The sequence below is a fragment of the Xenopus laevis genome, chromosome 3S, assembly GCF_017654675.1.
Source record: "Xenopus laevis strain J_2021 chromosome 3S, Xenopus_laevis_v10.1, whole genome shotgun sequence".
NCBI lineage: Eukaryota > Metazoa > Chordata > Amphibia > Anura > Pipidae > Xenopus > Xenopus laevis.
The window spans coordinates 26,383,200-26,406,021 of record NC_054376.1 but is presented as its reverse complement, the minus strand read 5'-3'; the positions used below and the strand labels follow the sequence as shown (position 1 = coordinate 26,406,021).

At 41.7% G+C, this 22,822-nt stretch overlaps 1 protein-coding gene across 1 annotated transcript; it reads right to left on the bottom strand.

Annotated features, from left to right (window-relative positions):
- Positions 1 to 128: 128 nt before the first annotated feature.
- ube2d4.S (ubiquitin conjugating enzyme E2D 4 (putative) S homeolog) lies at positions 129 to 14,916 on the bottom strand. Its single transcript, XM_018255106.2, has 7 exons — positions 14,762 to 14,916; positions 9,335 to 9,398; positions 7,980 to 8,011; positions 5,401 to 5,478; positions 4,852 to 4,957; positions 4,555 to 4,648; positions 129 to 3,281 (listed from the first exon to the last, which is right to left on the bottom strand). The coding sequence occupies exons 1-7, from the start codon at positions 14,783 to 14,785 to the stop codon at positions 3,236 to 3,238; spliced, it is 444 nt and encodes a 147-aa protein (XP_018110595.1). The 5' UTR covers positions 14,786 to 14,916; the 3' UTR covers positions 129 to 3,235.
- Positions 14,917 to 22,822: the final 7,906 nt, after the last annotated feature.

Below are 22,822 nucleotides of genomic sequence, written 5' to 3'. Positions count from 1 at the left end.
AACTTCCAGATACTATTCCCTACATTCCCACAATGGCAGGGGTTGTTGTTGTTCAGAACAGCTTGGCTCAGAGCAAGTTCTACTTGTGCTGCTTTGCAGAACAGGAAGTGACAAAGGCAAATGTGTAAAAACAGAGTATTTATCGCTTCTTACAAACCCATTAGCCACACAACACGCACTGACCTGTCTGGAAAACGGACTTCCTTTAGGAAACAGCACATGCACTTTCAAATATCTTTCATTTTGTGGAACTACTGAAAATTGTCATCGTATTCCTTATAAGTAGACCTTAAATATTAATGCAGAGTTTTTCATGATGCTTTTGTAAGCACTTTTATAATTATTGTTATGTTTTAGGGCTATTTGAGGGTTTATTAACTGCCAATACAATGAATTTTGTAACAACAGCGCCACCTGCCTGTCAGTTCTTGTAAAATGTACAGTCAAAGAGATATACCTTCAGAAGGAAAACAGAGAAGTGTTCTGATGTTATTCTGCTTAGAAAAGAGATCAGATGTCCTTTCCCATTTCCTTCCTGAGCAGAGCAACATCAGAAAACGTCTCTGCTTTCCTTCTAAAAAAAATATCCTTTGATTGTCTTCTTTGCCTGTACAGATACAGGAACTGACCAGCAGCTAGTAAATAAAAAATAAATAGCTCTGAAAATGTCAAAAGTACTTAGAAAAACATTCTGAGCAATTTTACATTCAGTTTTTTTTAAGGTTTATGTATCCTTTAGATGTAGAGGATTTCTTCATAGATTTTTTTTACTCAACCAATACATTGGGCTGAACGTTTTTAAACTAAAGACACTGGGGCTCATTTATAAACACTGGGTAAATTTGCCCATGGGCAGTAACCCATAGCAACCAGTGATTAGCTTTTTTTCAGCCAGCTGTATTTTGAGCGCTGGAAGCAATCATCCGATTGGTTGCCATGGGTTACTGCCCAGGTGCAAATTTGTGCAGTGTTTATAAATAACCTTCACTGTAGATGTGAGTATAGTATTTACCAAGCATGACATCAGATAAGAGCTTAAGAGTTGATGATTAAAATGAGATTCACAGATCATTAGGCTCATAGCACATGTAGCAGTGTGTTTATCGTCATGCTGACGGTCATTGACTTTAATGGAAATCTTTCAGACATCACTAGATTTTTTGTCAGAATGTGCATATAGGGTTGAAATGCACTTGGAGCAGTAGTGTTAGGTACAGTTTAATTATGGTCAATCACAGGCAGCAATGCAAGGCTCAAAAGATGCAATGTGTGCCTTGAGCCTTAGTCTGTAGTGTGCACAAGGCATTATAATCCACATGCACCTCTATTATTATAACAGGAAGCTTTGGGTTGGGAGGAAGCACAAGTCACTTACAGGCAAACTTTTTAGCTTGAAGGATTCCCAACTGTAAATGGGACTTGGGTAATCATTAAAAAACAGGTAAAAAATAATGGGCTAGAACTAGGTGTAGGCAGAAGAGGCACATGGCTTAGGTGCAACAGAGGAGGGGTGCTACACATGCACCATATCTAGCTGCCTTACCCATTTGTTTGGCTTTCTATTGTTTCAGCTCCCTTGCTGGATCAGGGAGTGGTGATGCACAAAGGCCACAAGTGGAGGCCCTACTTATCACCATCAAATCATGGATAATTGTCACCGCCCCTTAGATTTGGCCCGGCACTGAAAAGTAACACCGACTGCTGCTTTGTATAGTGATGCAGAGTATGATCATGCACAGCTTGAGACAGCAGGACGCATTCTAATAAATTATTTTAATTTAATCTAGAGGACCCCTAAAAACCTGCCTCTGAGGAATATCATCGGAAAAAGACATTTTGTGTCAAATAGGAACTTAGCCAGTGCAGCAAGTTAGTTCATTCAGCAAAATGTTCTATACTATTCTTCAGGCACTCTGCGTCATTATACAGAAGGCAGAGATGCTGACACAGTGATGCTTATTTTTGGAGGCTCAGAATCCTTATGGGGGGGGCAATGGGTTTCTTAATATAAAGAAGCATTCAGTAGAGTGGAATCCCCACATTTGCACAGCAGTGCAAAGCCTGGTGCAATTTGTCCCAGTATTCAGAATGAGGTAGGCTGGGACAGGGAGAAGGTCACAGGGCAGGCTCTTAAAACTTTTCTCATACCTGTAGTACATTGCACAGCAGGTAGGAACAGCAAGCATGCAACACTTGCACAGCCTGTAACAAGTTCCTCCATGAAATGATGTTAAGGGGGAGTAAACGGATGCCTCAAATGCTAGAGCCCTGCCTGAGAGTGAAGGTGGATGACTTGTCTCAGGTATCACACACAAAAAGAAAGACATGCAATGAGTTAGTATTAACTATAGAATTAAATAAAAAAGATGGCAGCTGGATTAGGCAGCCATGATGTTGAAATGTTAAGGAGCACATATACTGCTAATAGGTACTGATCACCTACACACGTAAAAGGATTCTCTGGACAGTGATGGCTTTCAGGATATAGCTGTCGGCAGAAATATTGTACATTAATAATGTGTGTCACACATTTAGGGAGTGTAACGATTAAAAACAGCATTGAGTGTTGTGAGCTGGTTTAAAAGCTGTGCCATGTTTTTCCCAGACTCCTTTGCTCTTGGGATGGTACTATGGCAGATAATGCATTCAAGATGTACTTTTCCCTGGAAAGGAATCCTCGAGGGCCTTGACACAGACACTCCCACGCTACTTTCCAAAGGTGCAATATGTCTCTCTCTCCTTCCTCCAATGGAAGTTTCCAACCATGTCATTCTGATGTGGGAGACAGTCGAAGAAAAAAACAGGGTTGGGTTCCTGGGACCCAACCTAATTCAACATCTGGTGTCCTGAGTTATTTAAAGTAGGTAAAGTGATATGAGCTTCTTGCACAAGATCCAAGGGAGGGCTTCACAGTGCAAAGCAGGACAAAGGCTTTGCAAGATGGGAGGGAGGTGAAAAAAATAAACACATGGAGGCAGAGTGATATCACAGCAGCAGATTTTCAAAGAAAGAGGGGGTAGGATTGATTCTCAGCCAGGTCAGGGGAGGTGTGTTGTGGGGCTAATCCTTGGAGTTTCTGGGTTTTTATTTTTGGTTCGGAGTTGATATAAAAACATTGCGAGGAGCATGTTGGCACAAGATGATTTTAAGGGGGATGAGGGAGGGCCTGGCCTCTATCTGAGGCTCTCTCCCCTCTCCAGTCTGTAAGTCTGGCTGAGCTATTAAGGGAGCATCATTACATTGCATATTTCTGTGTCCATTCTCTTGCTAGTCTGTTGTACCTGCAGGAGAGTAAATGCAAGCAGTCAGGCTTCATTGTATGTAAAGTACACATCATATAGTAAATATTAAAAACCGACTCCCCACATGCAATACAAATTGTACTTGTTTCCAAACGTATGTACAACAAGAGAAAAAGTACCACTTTTTCTAAATAGAGGTTCCCTTTATTTTCACACCTGCAATTGGCCCTTGGGAACTGTAGTAAATGTAGTCCTTACACAAGAAACCATTAATAGGATAAAAAAGTAGAATCCCCTTAGTAACCTGATTTTTCCCCATTTGGGGCATTTGACAGCTAGAAAGGGACCTGCCAAAAAGAGCCGCTGGCAAAGTGTAAATGACAAACTCTGTTTGTAAACTGTTTGCCATTCACACTTAGCTCTTAGTGTTATTTCTGTGGTGTGTCTCAATACATGTTCCTAAAAATAAATCTAACAACATGCCTACGTAATAGGAGATCAGTGCTGCTCACCTACATACAGCACATAGCACTTCCTTGCCACTGCTACATAGTGCAAGTATTTGTAAAAACTATACTGGCTGCTTTTCCTATGTCCCAGAAATGAAGCCTATCACACCTCAGATGTCTAACTTAATGCACTATTACGCTGCCTAACCGAAGACTACATAGTTGTTACACAAACATATGCATAACAAAGGCAGCAGCTTGGGGGTTGTTTATACAGAGGGCTCTGCAGTGAACTGCTCATTTTCTTTCACCATGCTTATGAGAACAAAAATTAGAATGTAACTAATTTTAAATTACTCTTTCCCCCTGTTCAGTGCAAATGAGAAAAAAAAAATACATACAGTGAAACCTCAATTTTACATCCCCTGATTTTAAGTTTTCCCTCATTTTACATTGTTGTTTTCTGTGGTCCCACCTATATATTATGCATAATACATTTCCCTTATTTTACATTTTCCTGGATTTTACACAATTTGTTTCTAGTCCACAGAAAAAAAACTGTATTTCTTAATTAAAGCAATAGGCAAAAAATATGTTCAGCATACGCCCTATTCAGTAAACTTTAAAAAGGGTGCCTTTAATGTAACATATTTACACTGTAAAACCGCTGCCTGAGATAACAGTCGCATGGAATGTGCGTTCTATTAGGAAATATCCTTTTCATTGCTAATTTCTCTGAATAATCTGTATTTCTTGTTTTGGCAACTGTGCGGGCAATAATGGTTGTGGCCAATTCCATTAATTAGATGGGATTTCCACATACTTTTGGCCACATAATATACATGGTAGTAATTTGTACTTACTTCTCCCGGTCTGCTTTATACGTGTGAGCAATCTCTGGCACCAGAGGATCATCTGGGTTTGGGTCACAGAGTAATGAACAGATGGATAGCAGAACTGGAGAACAAAGTCACATGTTAGTGTAGAGCTTTGGCTTTTATTTCCTTAGTACTGTAACTCGAACAAAATCAGGGAGGTCCAACATTCATAAACATCAAATTGGATCATTGCTAGCCAAACCTTACGACCACCACTGTGTGACAACCCTCAGGAACTATAACGACAATTTTTCTCTCATTTGTAAATAAACCTCCACTAACCTTTGGACACAGTCAGGGCTGGTGACCACTGGCTCCGTAGTATATCCAGGCAGATGCTTCCATTGCTGTTTATATTAGGGTGATAAATCTTCGTTGTAAACGCCACCTGTGAAAAAGCAGAGGGTAGGACTGTACTAAGGATTCCACTGTAGGTAGACAATGCTAGTGCAGAGAGTGCATTTGTGGTTTTAAAGCGGAATTTCGGCTCTTATAAGTTATCAGGAGGGGCCTTTTGCTGCCCCTGGTAACATGTTGGGTGGTGCAACCTGAACAGAGTTTCTCCGCTCGCCTCTGTGGTGCAGCTCAGTGGCGGAACTACCGGGGGAGCAGGGGGTGCGAGCGGGCCAGGGCCCGCACCCCCTCAGGGCCCCCGGCAGTCCATGTGCCACTAACAAATGCGGCCAAATGTGGCCGTACGGAGGGGGCGGGGACCGGCTGCACGTCACGCACCAGGGCCCGCCCCCCTCTAGGATCGCTACTGGTGCAGCTCCCCTGGGTTTCAATGATGACGGCATGGAGTCGCTTACCAAACTTCTCTATCAGACTTACCTTGGGAGGTTTAAAGGGGTAATCTGTAGGGAAGTGAATTGTGAGGAAGAAAACTCCACCTTGGAAAGGACTGTCATTCTGTGGGGGGGGAAAAAAGAGAGTGTTATGGGAAAGAAAATGATAACTGTGAAAGTATTAAACAGGGGATGACCATGACTTGATGTGAGAATATGGCTAACGGCACATGAGGCATTCTGACATCATCTGGTGGAAAACAGCAACAGTCAAAACAACACTGTCCTTGATTGACAATCACGGAGCATTAACAGGTGTATTTCTGCTCAGAAATGTTTGCTGTCAAGCTGTCATGCCCTGTTTGCGTTAACTAGGGTGCTTTCCATTAAATAACAGGAGCTGTAAATAAAGGAGAAGAAACCCCGGGGGGGTATAATTGCTAACCTCCTACATCAGGCCAGCACTCTTTTTCTTTAAAAGGGAACTATTGCAAAAAATAAAATGTAATATTAGCTTCATCATACTGAAATAAGAAACATCCTAAATACACTCAATTAAAAAGTCTTTAACGTTTCTGAAATAATCAAGTTTATCTTCACTATCCCTCTCTCAGCACCTGTTTCTCCTCATTCTGTCTTCATTCAGGAGTTGGGTCAGATGATCCAATATATCTTATAGGGGGTTCCTTTTGTCTAGAAGATGCATTAGAGCTCACTCTATTAAAACCAGACATCATGTCTCTCTACATGAAGGATTTCTGCAAAAGGCAGTTATTTTGTTAGATTTTGTTTGTACTGGAATCAGTTATTTGAGTGAGCTTGAGTGAGCCACCTATAAGATATATTGGATCTAAAGGTCAGTGATTATCTGAAACCAAACTGCTGCAAGAAGAAAGACTGAAGAGAAACAGATACTGAGAGAGGAATAGTGAAGATAAACTTGATTATTTCAAAAACAATGCAGAATATTTAATTGATTGTATTTAGAAAGTTTTTTACTTCAGTATGAGGAAGTTTATATTAAATTTTCATTTTCGTGAAAGTTCCCTAAAAAAAATAAAAATAAAAAAGCTTGGCACATACACAATACAGTAATCCCCAATGGCATGCCCACCCAGGGACATGCTGGTGCATTTTTAAAGTAGGGAAGCAATGGTACATGATGAATATTAGCAATTATAGTTACTTTGGGTTGCTCAACAGATTGGCACACCCTAGTGCAGTGGTCCCCGACCTTTTTTACCTGTGAGCCACATTCAAATGTAAAAAGAGTTGGGGAGCAACACAAGCATGAAAAAGTCCCTTGGGGTGCCAAATAATGGCTGTGATTGGCTATTTGGTTGCCCCTATGTGGATTGGCAGCTTACAGGAGGCTCTACTTGGCACTATACTTAGTTTTTATGCAATTAAAACTTTCTTCCAATCTTGGAATGCAAAAATAAGCACCTGCTTTGAGGACAATGTGAGCAACATCCAAGAGTTTGGAGAGCAACATGTTGCTCACGAGCTACTGGTTGGGGATCACTGCCCTAGTGATATAGGGTTTTGCTCTCCTTTAATTGTCAGTTGTGCTTATACAGTTAAAGTAATAAAAGCAGTTGTAGTTTTACAGCTCAAATAATTGTAATTTCAAACACCAGCACATAGCCATCTTGTGATTTGCATTTGGTATAGGCACAATAGTATTCCACATTATTACGCATGGTATAAATGTAATACATTCCCCCATGATTACAGGTATGCAAATATCACTTTATATCAAATAAGTTATCATAGCAGGCATTTACTGACCGTGTTAGAGGAACAAATCTGTTTATCAGTAGTGTTTATCTACCCATTGATTATAAAATGGCAAAACACATCACTGTGCATAGCCATATTGCTAATGCATTCTCCATATGCTGCAACAGAATACTTTCCTCAATAATGAAAATTACAAGGTTCTATTGCATGCTGTAGAAAACATCTCAGCAGTTGCACAAATATTTATGAATCCGGCTGTACAGAACTGGGACTAACCCCAAAAGGGTACATAGGGTACATGCTTAAAGGAACAGTTCAGTGTAAAATAAAAACTGGGTAAATAGATAGGCTGTGAAAAATAAAACATCTTTTAAATATATTTAGCCAAAAATGTAATCTATATAGGCTGGAGTGACTCCATGTCTAACATAATAACCAGAATACAACTTCCTGCTTTTCAGCTCTCTAACTCTGAGTTAGTCAGCGACTTTAAGGGGGGGGCACATGGGACATAACTGTTCGGTGAGTTTGCAATCGGTCCTTAGCATGCAGCTCAGATTTAAAAACAAAAAATTATGACCTGTCTCCCCCCTAAAGTCACTGATTGTTACTGACTGGTAACCAATCAGTGGAAACCAAGAGAGCTGCAAAGCAGGAAGTAGTGTTCTGTTCTTTTCGACATCCAGTCACTCCAGCCTTTATACATTACATCTATTTACCCAGTTTTTATTTTTACACTGATCAATTCCTTTAAAACATAGATCTGTTATCTACTGTTATTTTTAGACACTATCTAAATTTCTGGGAAAAGTTGGTGTGGAAGGTGGAAGAAAAAGAGGAATTGTAGAAACAGCTGGCGGCTGAAGCATGAGAGGTACTTACAGGACCCATAATGGTCGCCTGCCAATGGAACACTGCAACAGAAAGAGAAACAGACATGACAGATATTTTTCAAGCTATTGTAGTCCAATAAACACAGCACAAATGGTGAATTGCAATGTCAGTTACCAAGTGAGACAATATCTTGCTACCTGTAAAAAGCAGGGATGCATGGAGTACAGTATTTGGCGAAATCGGAGAACTTTCTGCAGGAATTAAAGGATAAGTAAACCTTTAAAACAAGTGAATGTAAAATTGATGATTGTGCTATTCTCAGTAATTTTGCAATGTACATTCGTTATTTATTTTGTTTTATTCCAAGATATTAAGGTATATATGTGCTGCTAATATGAATTAATTTTGTTACAACAGCGCCACCTTCTTCTCAAGGAAGTTGTCAGGAGAAAGAAAAAGGATGATCTGATGTTCTTCTGCTTAGATAAAAAATAGAAACCTTTCCCAAGCAGAAGAACATCAGAGCAGCCTCTTTCTCCTGATAACTTCATATGAATGAACAAAATTCATTCATATTAGCAGTACATATAAACCTTAATGTCTTGGATTAAAAACAAAATGAATAATGAAAATTGAATCATCAATTTTAAATTCACTTATTTTAAAGGTTTTCTTATCCTTTAAAACCCTTAAAGTCATGTGGCTTTAAGATCTGTCCAAAAATGTAGAACATCAGCACATCCCTGAAAAATGTGTTGGCATTATAAAACTAAACAATAAAAATAAACGAAGCATAATACATTTTTTATCAAAGACAATGGATTTTTGTTTTTCCACTTTAATACACAAATTAGGGTTCAGATTTGGTTTAGTGGAGGATTTTGAAAATGATGATTAATTAAAAGGTTTCACTTGTGCCAAAAAGAAACCAAATGTAATGTTACATGGAGTAGTGTTGGTTTGGAGAAAATATTAACTGTAGCAATGTGATGCCTTGCAAGAGACACCACTCTAATAAAGGTGTTAAAGTATCACAGCAAATATTGTATCAGTTATGAAAGTGAATTCCAGATAAACTGACAATGATATATGTGCTGCTTGACAGGTTATCTGATGACTTTGGGTACATACCAGGGGGTGCTTATCATCCATCCACTTTAGACGCGGTGCAATCCGGAGCCACAGTTGAAAAGAGGCAAAAGAATTTTAGCCTTCTACATCTCCAACCTACATCATCCACAGGTACCCTCTGAGTTATGGAATCATGCAATCCATAACTATGGGTCCTGGGTTCCCTGCATGGCAGCTACAGAAACTCCCCGACCAGACTGCAGTTGGATGATAAACACCATTGGTGTGTACCCTTAGGGTTTTTAAAGAGATCCCATTGACTCTATACTTACAATCCTCTCCTACGGGACCAGCGGAACACTGTGCTGGAGGATCCCTCTGCAAATCCATCAGCTCCTGGTTCATCCAGAAACATAAAGAACAGGCAGGATCATCAGTAATAACTTCTCCCCTATTATAGCCAGAACACCAAAAGCCGCTTCTGACCCAGTGTAGACTGGGAGGCAAGGAGCCCACAAGAGAATCTTAGATCATAGGAACAATTTCTCCACTGGCCCTATGCGTTTCGTGGCCCCCCAAGCTCATTATATTTTTAACTTCACTTTTGGCAGCCCTTGTGGAATTTCTTTAAGTGGCCAACACCCCCTTTTATCATATGTTGCTGGTTTATCCGATTCCTAAGGGTCAGGCCACATGAGCAGATTCGGGGAGATTAGTCGCACCGGAAACAAATAGCCTCTTCTTCGGGGCGACAATCTCCCCGAACTGCCTTCTGCCGGCTAAAATGAATCGCATGCGGAAATGCACACGCGGCACTTCACTTTCCGAAGTCGCCCTAAGATGCCTCACAAGGAGACTTCGGGTGACTTCCGAAAACGAAGTGTCGCGTGTGAATTGTCGCAGGAGATTTTTATTTTAGCCGGCGGAGAGCAGGGAGAAGGCAGTTCGGGAAGATTGTCGTCCCGAAAAAGAGGCGATTTGCCGCTGGGGCAACTAATCTCCCTAAATCTGCTTGTGTGGACTGACCCTAAAATGAGGGTCTGAGTTGGCTGTACCTGGACCACCTGTTCTACGTGGTGAGTGATCAACAAAATTTATATCCTATATCCTGTGCCTCTTCTCTTTTTGGTGGTTTAATGTTACTAGATCATATCTATAATAATCATAATAGTTTTTCTCCTCAACCAATCTCTTTATTCTTCTAGTTTTTCTACAGTCTGTAATCCAGTAATCCCCAAGCAGTGACTCTTAAACAACATGTTGCTCACCAATCCATTGTATATTGCCCCCACTGGTGGCTTGAAGTTTTGGTTGCATAAAAACAAGGTTCTTCGCCATTACCAATAGTGAATCGCAGACCATAATATGCACCATCAGGAACTTTGCCAGTTTGTGTTGCTCTCTATTCTTTTCTATAGTTAGCCTCTTGGAATAGGGAATGATGATGAATAGGCCAAATAGTTAGAAGCAAAAGGTTTTGCTGGTATCACAGTGGGCTAGGCTGACACTGGTCTCACCTAAGGCTAAAGGAACATAAATCCTCTTCTTGAACTTATATTTACATAGGAGACATATGGGAAACTAAACACTGTTGATTAAGTGCTAATTTTTTTTTTTTGGTACATTGTTTTTGAGTTTGCAAAGCAATGAACAACAGTGGTGGACACAACATATATCCACCTATTTAGAAATTAAACCATATTCGTTTGTAAATAAAACATTAAGAAAACGAATAGAAGTAGCATACACAGATCAACTAACAGCTCATTCCAATCACTTTTTCGACAAACTGGCCAAATTCTTTCAGCAAGAACAGGGAAGTCTTGTGAAGTGAAAAATGAACTTGAGTTGAGCAGAGAAAAGTCATCTAACGCTTTGTCTGGTCAGCTCTAAGAAGAGCCATGTCACAAGACTGTAGTCAGTTGGCCAAATGCCAGAGGGGCTGCTGTAAGATGTCATAGAAAGTGACTATTAGGGTAAGGCCAGACGAGGAGATTCGGGGAGATTTTGTCGCCTGGCGATTTATCGCCACGTCTTTTGCGCGACTATCTCCCCGAACTGCCTCAGCGTTTTTTCCCCATAGGCTAGAATGAAAAGTCGCCTGCGCTAATGCACACGCGGCGATGCGTTTTCAATAGTCGCCCAAAGTTGCCTCACTGAGGCAACATTGGGCGACTATTGCAAACGCATCGCCGCGTGTGCATTAGCGCAGGCGATTTTGCGCTGTAGCCTATGGGGAAAAGACGCTGAGGCAGTTTGGGGAGATAGTCGCGCAAAAGACGTGGCGATAAGTCGCCAGGCGACAAAATCTCCCCGAATCTCCTCGTCTGGCCTTACCCTTAAGTGGGCTGGTGGGAGCTTTTTGGGCCTCTATGTATTAGGAACGGCAGGGCCTATTTTGAATCCCAATTCTGTTTCAAATTCATTATATTTGAAGTTTAAAAACAGGTAATACCATGAAAACTAGAAAATAATAAATGTAAATTGCTTAGAAGAGCAATCTAGCGATTTTATCAGGGGTGTAACTACAGATGAAGCAGACCCTGCAGTTGCAGGGGGGCCCAGGAGGTATAGGGGCCCCATGAGGCCCTAATTCGTATAGAATTGCAGTAAATATTGGTAAAACAGGTCAACATCTAGACATTTTGGGGGCCTGAAAAATAATTTGCTGTGGGGCCCAGTAATAACTAGTTATGCCATTGGATTTTACATTTATTTGTTTTAAATGGTTTACATCTCCTTTAAATCACACACAGATGAATTTTACTAAAATGTATCATCAAAATCCAGTTACATGTGATTCTGAATCGGACAGACGTAGCAGGACACCAAATGCAAATAAGGAACAATATTTAATTTGCTCCTCTGGCATTTTTTCTCCCACTATTGTAAGATAGGCCCCTTTAATCTGCAAATACTGAAACTGATGTACGCCTGACATCCCAGCTCAGCTGTTACAACCTATGGCGTGTGCCTATAATTCTGTCACTGACAACCACTGCCTTCTGGAAATATTCCAGCAGCCTCTAATGCTGATTATCAGCACATTCCTCAATGGCAGTGCAGAGAGGGGCTAACTCTAGCAAAAAAAACACTAGAGAGCAGCACACAGGCCCTGCAGCTCATTTACGTGACCAAATTATATGTAAGGACATGACAGAATTTAAAGGGAACCTTCTGGGCAAAATTTAAAATGTTTTTTTTTTATTATTATTATTATTATGAATGACAAAGAACAACGGACTAATATAATCAGTCAGTGGAAAGCTAACATCTTTTAAAGGGGTTCACTTTTTGAATTAACTTTTAGTATGATGCAGAGAGTGAGCTTTTAAGACAATTTGCAATGGGTTTTCATTTTTTATTATTCTTGCATTTTGGATTGTTTAGCATTTTGTTCAGCAGCTCTCCAGTTTGCAATTTTTAGCAATCTGGTTGCTAGGGCCCAAATTACCCTAGCAACCATGCACTGATTCGAATAAGAGACTAGACTACAAATAGGAGAGGGTCGAAACAGAAAGACGAGTAACAAACAGTAGCAATAACAATACTTTTGTAACTTTACAGCACATTTGTATTTTAGATACTAGTTATTAGATATTTGAAAGATGGAAAGAGTCAGAAGGCAGAAAATAATTTAAAAACGGTAAACATGAAGGCCAATTGAAAAGCTGTGTAGAATAAGCCATTCTATGACATACTAAAACTTAACCGTGAACCACCCCTTAAACCCATTACTCACCAGCGACATAAGATACCCCATATTCAGCATACCGGTAAGTGGCAGCCTGACTAATACACAGTACTTACAATTCCTAGCAAAGCACAAAGTATAACTAATGACTTTGCATGGAAGGAGCACACCTATGGCCAATGCCTTTTCAATCCATTTACTGCAGCGGAAAAAACAGCATAAGCTTTCGGGGGAAACCCCCTTCCTCAGATGCAATGCAATGGTATCCCCCGAAAGCTCGTGCTGTTTTTTCAGCTGCAATAAATGGATTGAAAAGGCATTGGCCATAGGTGTGCTCCTTCCATACAAAGTCACTGGATACTATTTGGTTTCTGATGCAGCCAGCAAGTGTATGCACTCTTGAAAATCAAGTAAGTGGTGTGCTGAGGAATTTTGTATTTGAACAAAGCATAACTAACCCATGGCAAGGAGAAGGTTAAAAAGGAGCATACAACTAATAGTATATGGAGCATACAGCTCAACCCTGCATAACAAATGACTTCACTAGGGGTTTAATAAAAGGGTAAGAAGAGTTTGCTTGGGATCCTGTACAGACATTATTCTCCTATCCTCATCTCATATTAAACGTGATGGTCACCAAAAACCCATTTGTTGCATAACAAAATAAAGTGTGATTGTAACTTTGCAATATACAGTCATTAAAAAAAATGTTCAGTGCTTTTAAGGGTAGGACTACACGGACGTTTTCGGTGTGGTCCGTCGCTCTGAGACAAAACGCATGCGACGGAAATAAGGTAAGAGATAGAAATGATCCTTTGATCCGACACGACTGTTGGATGCAGACGCTGTCAGCATCCGACAGTCGTGTCGCATTGGATCAACGCTTCGACTTCATCCGACATTTCTATCTCTTATCTTATTTCCGCCGTATGCGTTTTGTGGCAGCGCGTCGGATCGTGCCGAAAATGTCCGTGTAGTCCTACCCTACAGTAGGGATGCACCGAATCCAGGATTTGCATATGCAAATTAGGGGATGGGGAGGGAATTCGCATGACTTTTTGTCACAAAACAAGTAAGTAAAAAATGCAAATTAGGATTTGGATTAGGTTCGGTGTTCTACCGAAACCTTTCGTGAAGGATTCTGGGGTTCGGCTGAATCCAAAATAGTGGATTCGGTGCATCCCTATTTTAAAATGTTTTGTCAGGGAAGAACTGCCCAAGCTCTGATAAATGGAAAATGCTGAAGACCAGTGCTTTATACTGAGCCTGTGCGAGGATATTTGGGCCTTTGTGTACTTTGTGTACTTAAACAGTCAGGGCCTAGTTTGAATCCTAGTCTCTGCTACATTGTTTCAAGAGTGAGAACCAGGGAACAAAAAGGGATGAATAAACATAATTTACGATGAAACATGCCACTGACAATGTATAACGGATAAACAAGGACTGAGATTTCCTCATGAAAGCAGAAGCCTGTCAGTAGTGATGGCAGGAGTGAGGAGAGCTATAAAACACGTATATGTCTATATTAGCTGCAGCCACTCTGTGCACTTATGGCCTGATACCCCCACCCCCTGCACTGTCCCCTCTATCCATTTAAGGTCGGCCACAGCAGCTGGCCCGTGGATCCCTTTCTGGCAAGAGCTATAGTAAGAGGAGGAGGGGCTGCTATTTGCAGCTGTCACTCACAGCACATGCGCAGTGGAAACAGAAGCGACGCTTCCTTACCACGCATGCGTATAATCATCCATCACGACATACCAAGCACTATCACGTATGCGTACAACTTGCTTATGCTTTGGGGGCGAGGCCTTTATCCCTGCCAGCACATGCGCTGTAGCCACACGAAGTGCTCATTATCTCGCAGATGCTCCGCGCTGCCCTTGGTTCGGCTTTACGGTCCAATCAAGCGGCCGATTTTAATTCTGTCCCGCCCAGTGCTAACCTAACGCTCCGCAAGCTACTACTACGCTCGGTAGCCGAGTAGCTTAATTGTCGGTGCTTCCCGCGGTGAAGCGCGGCATTTCCCTCCTCCCCCAACCCGCTTTTCCCATTTTGCCTCTCTCACCTTCTGGATCCTTTTCAGCGCCATGTTGTTTGAGAGCCGGCGTAGCACACTGTGCTGGGGGCAGCGGCAGCCCGAATCTGACACGAAGCCCCGCCCTCTGACTCACTGCGCCGGCTGTGGGCGTGGATGACGCGGAGATCTCTGGGAAATGTAGTTTCTTTTATTTGTGGAGTTAAATAATAGTGCTAATTGAGCAACAGCAGCGTATAAATGGCCTCCAGACTCTATGCGTAGTTTCTTCTATAGCCAAGGTGCGGATTTGGGCTACTTTTCGGGTCTTTGGCTGGTTTTTACTTTGGAAACCAGCCGAAGTTTTTTCTTGCCCTAATGTGCCAAGCCTGCGTCACCCGATGAATGCAGGGTAATGTAGTTTTTGTTTAACAATTTGCCGACTGCTAAGTTTAATGTAAGACTACAATACCCAGCATGCAATGAGACTGACTTGTGTAGAAGTTGAAAGTTACCATATTTTGGGCTCAGTTATTTTAACTTTCCTCAATTCTTAGACAATTTTGGGGCAAAAATCTGCTGGCCACCAAAATGTCTAGAGGTTGAATTGCTTTACTAATATTTATTGAAATTGTATATGTATTTTGGCCTCATAGGTAGGGTTGCCACCTAGCCGGTATTTTACCGGCCTTGCCAGTAAAAATTATGGTTGTTCTCAATATTATTAATAGGTTAAAAAGATAAATATATAGGAATGCCGGTATTTTTTTCTAGAAAAGGTGGCAACCCGGCTGGTATTTTACAGGTCTAGCCGGCCCTAATTTTTCCTACTAAGTGTGAGCTTTGTGACGGCCAATTCCCTTTGCTGAAGTTGTGAAAGTCAGTGTTAGAGTTTGGACAGTGGCACTCTGGGTAATGTCCAGCATTTTGCTACTGAGCGGCAGTTGGGTTGGCAATAATCACCTCAGCTGCGAGCTTAGAAGCTTTTGTGCACTGCCCTCTTCACCTTTGCACCTGGTCTCTATGTATGTAATTCTGTATATTCATCCTATGAACCCATTTATTGTAAAGCGCTGTGCACTGTGTTGGCGAAACTAAAAATACATAATAATATTGCACTTATCATTCAGCGGAGGGGGCCATTGTATTTTGCTGCCTGTCTGCCATGCTTGAAAACAGCGGCAGTCGCCCGAGTGCCTTTCTGTATAGCAAATGGGGTGCCATTTTTATCTTTCTCCCTAGTTACTATTGCTGGCATCAAGCATCATTTGTACCAGCCAGATGGCAACCCTAAATACAGGACCTTCGCTCTGCTGCAATGCCTGGGGCCCATTAATCTGCAAAGGTTACCAATTGTGCAGGGGCACAAGTTACTAAAAAGATAAATATATCAAAAGGTCAGTATATTTTTTCAGAAAAGGTGGCAATCCTACTCCCACAAACAAGCCCGCTTCCCGGACTGGCCCACCGGGGTAACAGGAAAACTACAGATTTTGGCTGCTGTGTTCTGTAGCCTGTAGCCAAGGGGTCCCCAACCTTTTTTTTACCCATGAGCCACATTCAACTGTAAAAATAGTTGGAGAGCAACACAAGCATGAAAAAAAGTCACTGGGACTGCCAAATAAGGTCTGTGATTGGCTGTTTGGTAGAACCTTTGTGGATTGGCAGCCACAACTGTTTGGCAGTACACCTGGTTTTTATGCAACCAAAATTTTTGCCTCCTAGCCTGGAATTCAAAAAGAAGCACAAAAGAGGCCACTGAAACCAACATCCAAGGGTTTGGGGATCACTGCTGTAGTCTGAGCACTGAGTCAGTGATCATCTGACGAATTTATCTGACCGGCCCAATTAGGGTTGCCATCTGGCCAGTATTTTGCCGGCCTGGCCGGTAAAAACAATGCTTGATGCCAATGTTATTAACAGGGAAAAACGGCAAGAATATAGAAAGGCCAGTATTTTTTTTCCAGAAAAGGTGTGAACCCTAGGCCCAATATATAATCTGGTCAAGATATGAGTCAGGTGATAGGAAGGCCACCTGTACATGTGCCACTAAAATGTCAACTGATTCTGGAGGGGCCAAGCCGGCATTATCACACTGTTTACCTGGAGTTGAGTACAATATTACACCTGTTAATCATGTACATCAGATTCATAAGTGTGTTGTCTGAATGTCCGTTCAATACCAAAAAAACCCACCTTATTCATCAGCTGGAGTGAGCCTGCTGTATGATCCAAGCGTTGGCTACATGAGTTTTTATAGTACAGGTATGGGATCCGTTATCCAGAAACCCATAATCCAGAAAGCTTCGAATTACGGAAAGGCTGTGTCCCGTAAACTCCATTTTATCCAAATAATACAAATTTCCTTTTTCTCTGTAATAATAAAACAGTACCTTGTACTTGATCCAAACTAAAATTTAATTAAACACCAGCCTATTGGATTTATGTAATTTTTACATGATTTTCTAGTAGCCTTTAAGAACAAAGATCCAAATTATGAAAAGATCCATTACCTGGAAAACCCCAGGTCCCAAGCATTCTGGATAATAGGTCCCCAGCTGTTTTATGTTACTTCATCCCTGTGAATACCTCTTATGTTTCAAAAAAGTTCCACTAAGAACTCTTTCTGTTCCTATATAGGTTTTTTTTTTTTTTAACAAATTCTGGGTTAAAAAAAACCCCTTAACCTGAGTGCATTAGTCAGGGAATGCCAGGAGAATATGAGCCCTATTTATTACATTTGTGTTTAGCATAGGAAGCCCTTACTTAGACAAATGACAATAGTAGCACAAATGTTATTGCTTTGCATGGTTAACTAGACAGATAAGTACAATGCAAGCTTTCAGGGCTCTCATGTTCCTTTATCAGGCTAACATCATTGCTCACATGTTGCGGAAAGGGAATGGGACATTCGGATATGATTAGCCAATTTGTTTCCTTTAGACCATGGATTTGTGTGTTTGTTGTGTGGGGAGGGGGCAATACACATCAGATTTTACCTACAAAGAATTTATTAAATGACCGTTTAACATTGTGTATGCTCTAAATGCTTCCTGCCCCCAGCCTGCTTTAAAAAGTCTGCTCTCACTTTACACCCTGTTAGTGAAAAGGGGTGATCTGTCTAGAACTTCACTGTGATGAGCACGACAACTAAGCATGTTATATAGCTTTAAAATAAGCAAATAAAGCTCAAAAATCCTTATACAGGTATGGGACCCGTTATCTGGAAACCCCGTTATCCAGAAACCTCCGAATTACGGAAAGGCCGTCTCCCATAGACTATTTTATCCAAATAATCCAAATATTTTTTCTCTGTAATTAATAAAACAGTACCTTGTACTTGATCCAAACTAAGATAGAATATTCATTTTAATTGGAAGCAAAATCTGCCTATTGGGTTTTTTTTAATGTTGACATGTTTTTCTAGTAGGCTTAAGGTATGAAGATCCAAATTACGGAAAGATCCGTTAACCCGGCAAACCTCAGGTCCCGAGCATTCTGGATAACAGGTCCCATACTTGTAATAGCTTTTATTTCCATACCTTCAAATGCATCGGGAACACTACACATTCTATTCCAAATCAAAACATGAAGAAAAATGTATCAAGTTTGTCTTATTCCGTTACAGAAACAGAAGAAAAGGGAATATTAAGCTGTTCCAAAAATAGCAGTGTCTGTATTCTTTTCTACAAACTCAAACGTTCACTGTATAGACTGAAAATGTTTCAAGATATAGCTTTCCTTTGAATGACTGAATTAATATTTAGTTGTATAATCAGTGTTTCTGAGAACTGTGTGTGTTGCATGGAGTCCACTGACTTCCAACAACCTGTTACATTCCACAATTCTTCTGCATTTCTTGCTTTTGCCTCAGAAACAGCATTTTTGATGTCACCACAAGTTTTCTATTGGATTAAGGTCCGGGTATTAGGCTGGTCACTCTATAACTAGTGTGTTTGGGGTCGTTTTCTTGTTTAAACCCCCATTTCAAGGGAATTTCCTCTTCAACATAAGGCAACATGACCTCTTCAAATATTTTGATGTATTGAAACTGATCCATAATCCCTGGTATGTGATAAATAGACTCAACACCAGAGTATGAGAAACATCCCCATATCATGATACTTGTGCCACCGGCTTCACTGGCTTCACTCTGTACTGTGACTTGAATTCAGTGTTTGGGGGTTGTCTGACAAATTGTCTGCGGCCCCTAGACCCCAAAATAACAATTTTGCTTTCATCAGTCCACAAAATGCTGCTCCATTTCTCTTTAGTCCAGTCAATGTGTTTCTTTGGCAAATTGTTAGCTCTTCAGCGCGTCTTTTTTTTCCAACAATGGGACTTTGTGGGGGCTTCTTGCCGATAGCTTGGCTTATTATTATTATTATTATTATTATTATTATTATTATTATGTATTTATATAGCGCCAACATATTGCGTAGCACTGTAAAGTAACTGTGATTATACAACTACATCACATGAATTACATACATAGAATATATGGAGTAACAAACATCACAATCAATACAGGTACAAAGAGGTGAGGAAGGCCCTATGCATAGGCATACAGTCTAAAGGGAAGGGAGTAATACACAAGGTGTGGGAGTGGGCAAGATCGAAGTAAGTGGGTGAGAAATGTGGTGTTGTATGTGGTGTTGCGTTTGGTAGTTAAGCAGAGTGAGGGTAGGCTTCTCGAAAGAAGTGCGTTTTCAGAGATTTTTTGAAAGCAGAAAGGTTGGGAGAAAGTCGGACAGATCGTGGGAGAGCGTTCCAGAGGAGGGGTGCAGCCCTTCCAAAGTCTTGAATGCGAGCATGTGAGGAGGTAATGAGAGAAGAGTTGAGTAGCAGGTCAGTAGAGGAGCGTAGTAAGCGAGGGGGTGAGTATATAGAGATGAGTTCAGAGATGTAGGGTGGAGCAGAGTTGTGAAGTGCTTTGAAAGTCAGTGTCATTAATTTGAATTTGATTCTGAAAGGTAACGGAAGCCAGTGCAGGGATTGACAGAATGGCGAGGCAGAGGATGAGCGGTTGCTGAGGTGTATGAGCCTCGCAGCCGTGTTCATTATGGACTGGAGAGGTGACAGTCTCTGGAGGGGGAGGCTAATTAAAAGAGAGTTACAGTAGTCTAGACGCGATATGATGAGAGAGTGAATAAGAATTTTGGGAGCGTCTTGGGTGATAAATGATCGTATTTTGGATATGTTCCTTAGGTGGAAGTGACATGATTTAATAAGTGACTGGATATGAGGAGTGAATGACAGGGCAGAATCTAGGATAACCCCAAGGCACCGGGCCTGGGGAGAGGGGTTGATAGTGGAATTGTTAACTATGATGGATACTTCGGGGATGCTACTGGTGTTTCTTGGAGGAAAGAGAACCATTTCAGTTTTAGAGAGGTTTAATTTAAGGTAGCGTTGCGACATCCAGGTAGAGATAGCGGACAGGCAGGAGGAGACGCGAGTTAGGAGTTCTGGGTTGAGATCAGGAGATGAGAGATAGATCTGAGTATCGTCAGCATAGAGGTGGTAGTGGAAACCATACGAATTTATTAATTTGCCAAGGGAGGAAGTATAGAGGGAGAATGGTAATGGTCCCAGGACAGAGCCTTGAGGAACTCCAACAGAAAGAGGTAGGGGAGAAGATGATACTCCATTGTAGGCTTCACATTGGAGTCTTCTAATTGAAACAGTATCACAGGTAACTTTACATCTTCTTTGATCTTCCTGGATCTGATCATTGGCTGAGTCCATTTTGGACAGAGTTTTCCGTTTTCTTTCAGGTTTTGGTTGCCATTTTAAATGCTCCCTGTTATCTAGCATGAACTTCAGCCGCTCCACATTGTCTCACAAGCAGGGGCTGCAAGTATAAAGTTAAGGTAGAGAACAGGGAGCAAGAAAGTTAAGGCTGGCAGCATGTTTGAGGATTTCCCAACTTGGGTGGGGGCCGTGGGTGCAAATCCAGTGGGACCCAGACACCCCAGTCCGACACTGGTTGGTGCTTCATTAGTTTCTGGCATTGGCCACTAGAATTCCTGCTTTGTACATGTCTTCCTCTGATGGAAACAATAGGGAGAAAACTGAGCTCCACCAATGAACCACCAAGCTGCATGGGAACTGGAAAAGTTCATTGGTTGTTTAATGTTAGTTTTCATTGTATAATTCCAATTGGCAAACTAGTGGGCTTGTTGGTGGGATTTGCTGCTACAAGCAGTCCCCGGGTTACGTAGAAGATATCGTCTGCAGGTTTGTTCTTAAGTTAAATTTGAATGTAAGTTGAAACATATACATTTAAATGCATTAAATGCAATTTAGACAGATGTTTGTTTTAAAAGAGAAGGAAAGGTTACAATTAAGTAAGCTTTATCAGAAAGGTCTATATAAAAACACCGGTAAACCCTCAAAATAATGCTGCTCTGAGTCCTCTGTCAAAAGAAACACTGCATTTCTTTTTTTATATTGTGTACTCATCGGCTTCTGTATCAGACTTCCTGTTTTCAGCATAAACCTCCAGGGCAGGGCTTGAGCATGCTCAGTTTGCTCCTCTCTCCCTTTTCCCTCCTCCCCTCCCTGCTGTAATCTGAGCCCAAAGCTATGAGTGAGCAGGGAGGGACTCACAGGAAGTGATGTCACACCAAGCTAATATGGCAGCTGCTAGCTGAGATAGAGTTTCTAGAGCTGTTTACTCAGGTAATGATAAAGCATTCTGCAGAATAAATATAGTGTTATAGCTATATAATATTTGTATAATAGTATAACTGCTTTCCTTCTCCTTCAACATAGTTGTAATGGTTGGCAGTAACGTAACTAGAGGGGGACGAGCCCTGGCGGGGGACGTGCAGCCGGGCCCCCCACCCCCCTCCATACACCCGGAACTTCGGTAGAAGACAGTGGCGCGAGAGCTGCCGGGGGGCTCTGAGGGGGTGCCCAATGCACCCCCTGCTCCCCCAGTAGTTACGCCACTGATGGTTGGCATCCTAAATCTAGAATTGATGCCAAGCACCGTGGTCTCAGCTCGTGCTTCTGCCTGTAGCAGCCGCCTTTGGCTTCGGGAGAGGCCCTCAGCTACTCAGATGTCGCCAGGTGCAAGGCGAGGGGTTCTAGACAAGCAGAGGGGTACAACCAGATAGCAAAGTCTTTGGGCAGAAGGTCACTATACAAGGCGTGAGACGGAATTGTAGTCAGAACACGCCGGGTCTGGGCAGGCAGAATACAAGTGTAGTCAGGAAGGCAAAGGTCAAACCGTGATCGATCAGAAGGGATTAGCAAAAGAGGTAGTCGGTATTCAAGCAGGGTCAGGATACTAGAGTTCAGGATAGTCGATAATCAGGCAGGGGTCAAAGTACAGAATCAGATCAAGATTCAGAACAGCACAAAGCTCAAACACCACGAGTTACAAAACCTATAACGCTCAGTGTGTAAAAAGAAAATGTACCTTTAAATACTTTTACATTTTGCGCCATTGTGTGCTGGCGTCATCACGTCAGCGCACCTTTAAATTACAAGGAGGAGCGCCGCCCGAGCCCTAAGAACCGGCGCCTGCGGCGTTAGAAGAACCAGCACGGCGAGGCGGATGTCCCCGCCGAGGGGGCGGCAGGTGTCCCTGCCGTCCCCCCACTAGACCACTAGGTACGCTCGCTACAATAGTATTTATTTTTTCCTTTCTGTGCCCATTTATTTTTACCTATCTGTGCTCTGCAGTAGACAACACACACCAGAGGGGATTTGGGCAGGTGGTTTATTAAAACAAAATGCTAATAACAGTTAAGCAAACCACAGTACATTACTGTAATAGCCTCTGTATGTAAGTGTGAGTTGTATGTAAGTCGGGTGTATGTAACTCTGGGACTTCCTGTATTCAGACACATTAGTGGGTTGGGCATGGATATTGGTGTTCAGTTGGGTTGAGCTCAGTGTAGGCCAGTCATGTTCTCCCACTCCCACCCCAACAAACCCATTTTGTTTGGACCTTGGTTAGAACATGGCTTAGTACATGGCAGCATTATTATTGTGCTGAAACAGGAAAGAACCTGCCACAAATATAAAATGGAATTGTCAACAATGTCATTCAGGTTTGTTTTCCCTGGAACCAGCGGCCGTAGCCCAGATTATGGAAAA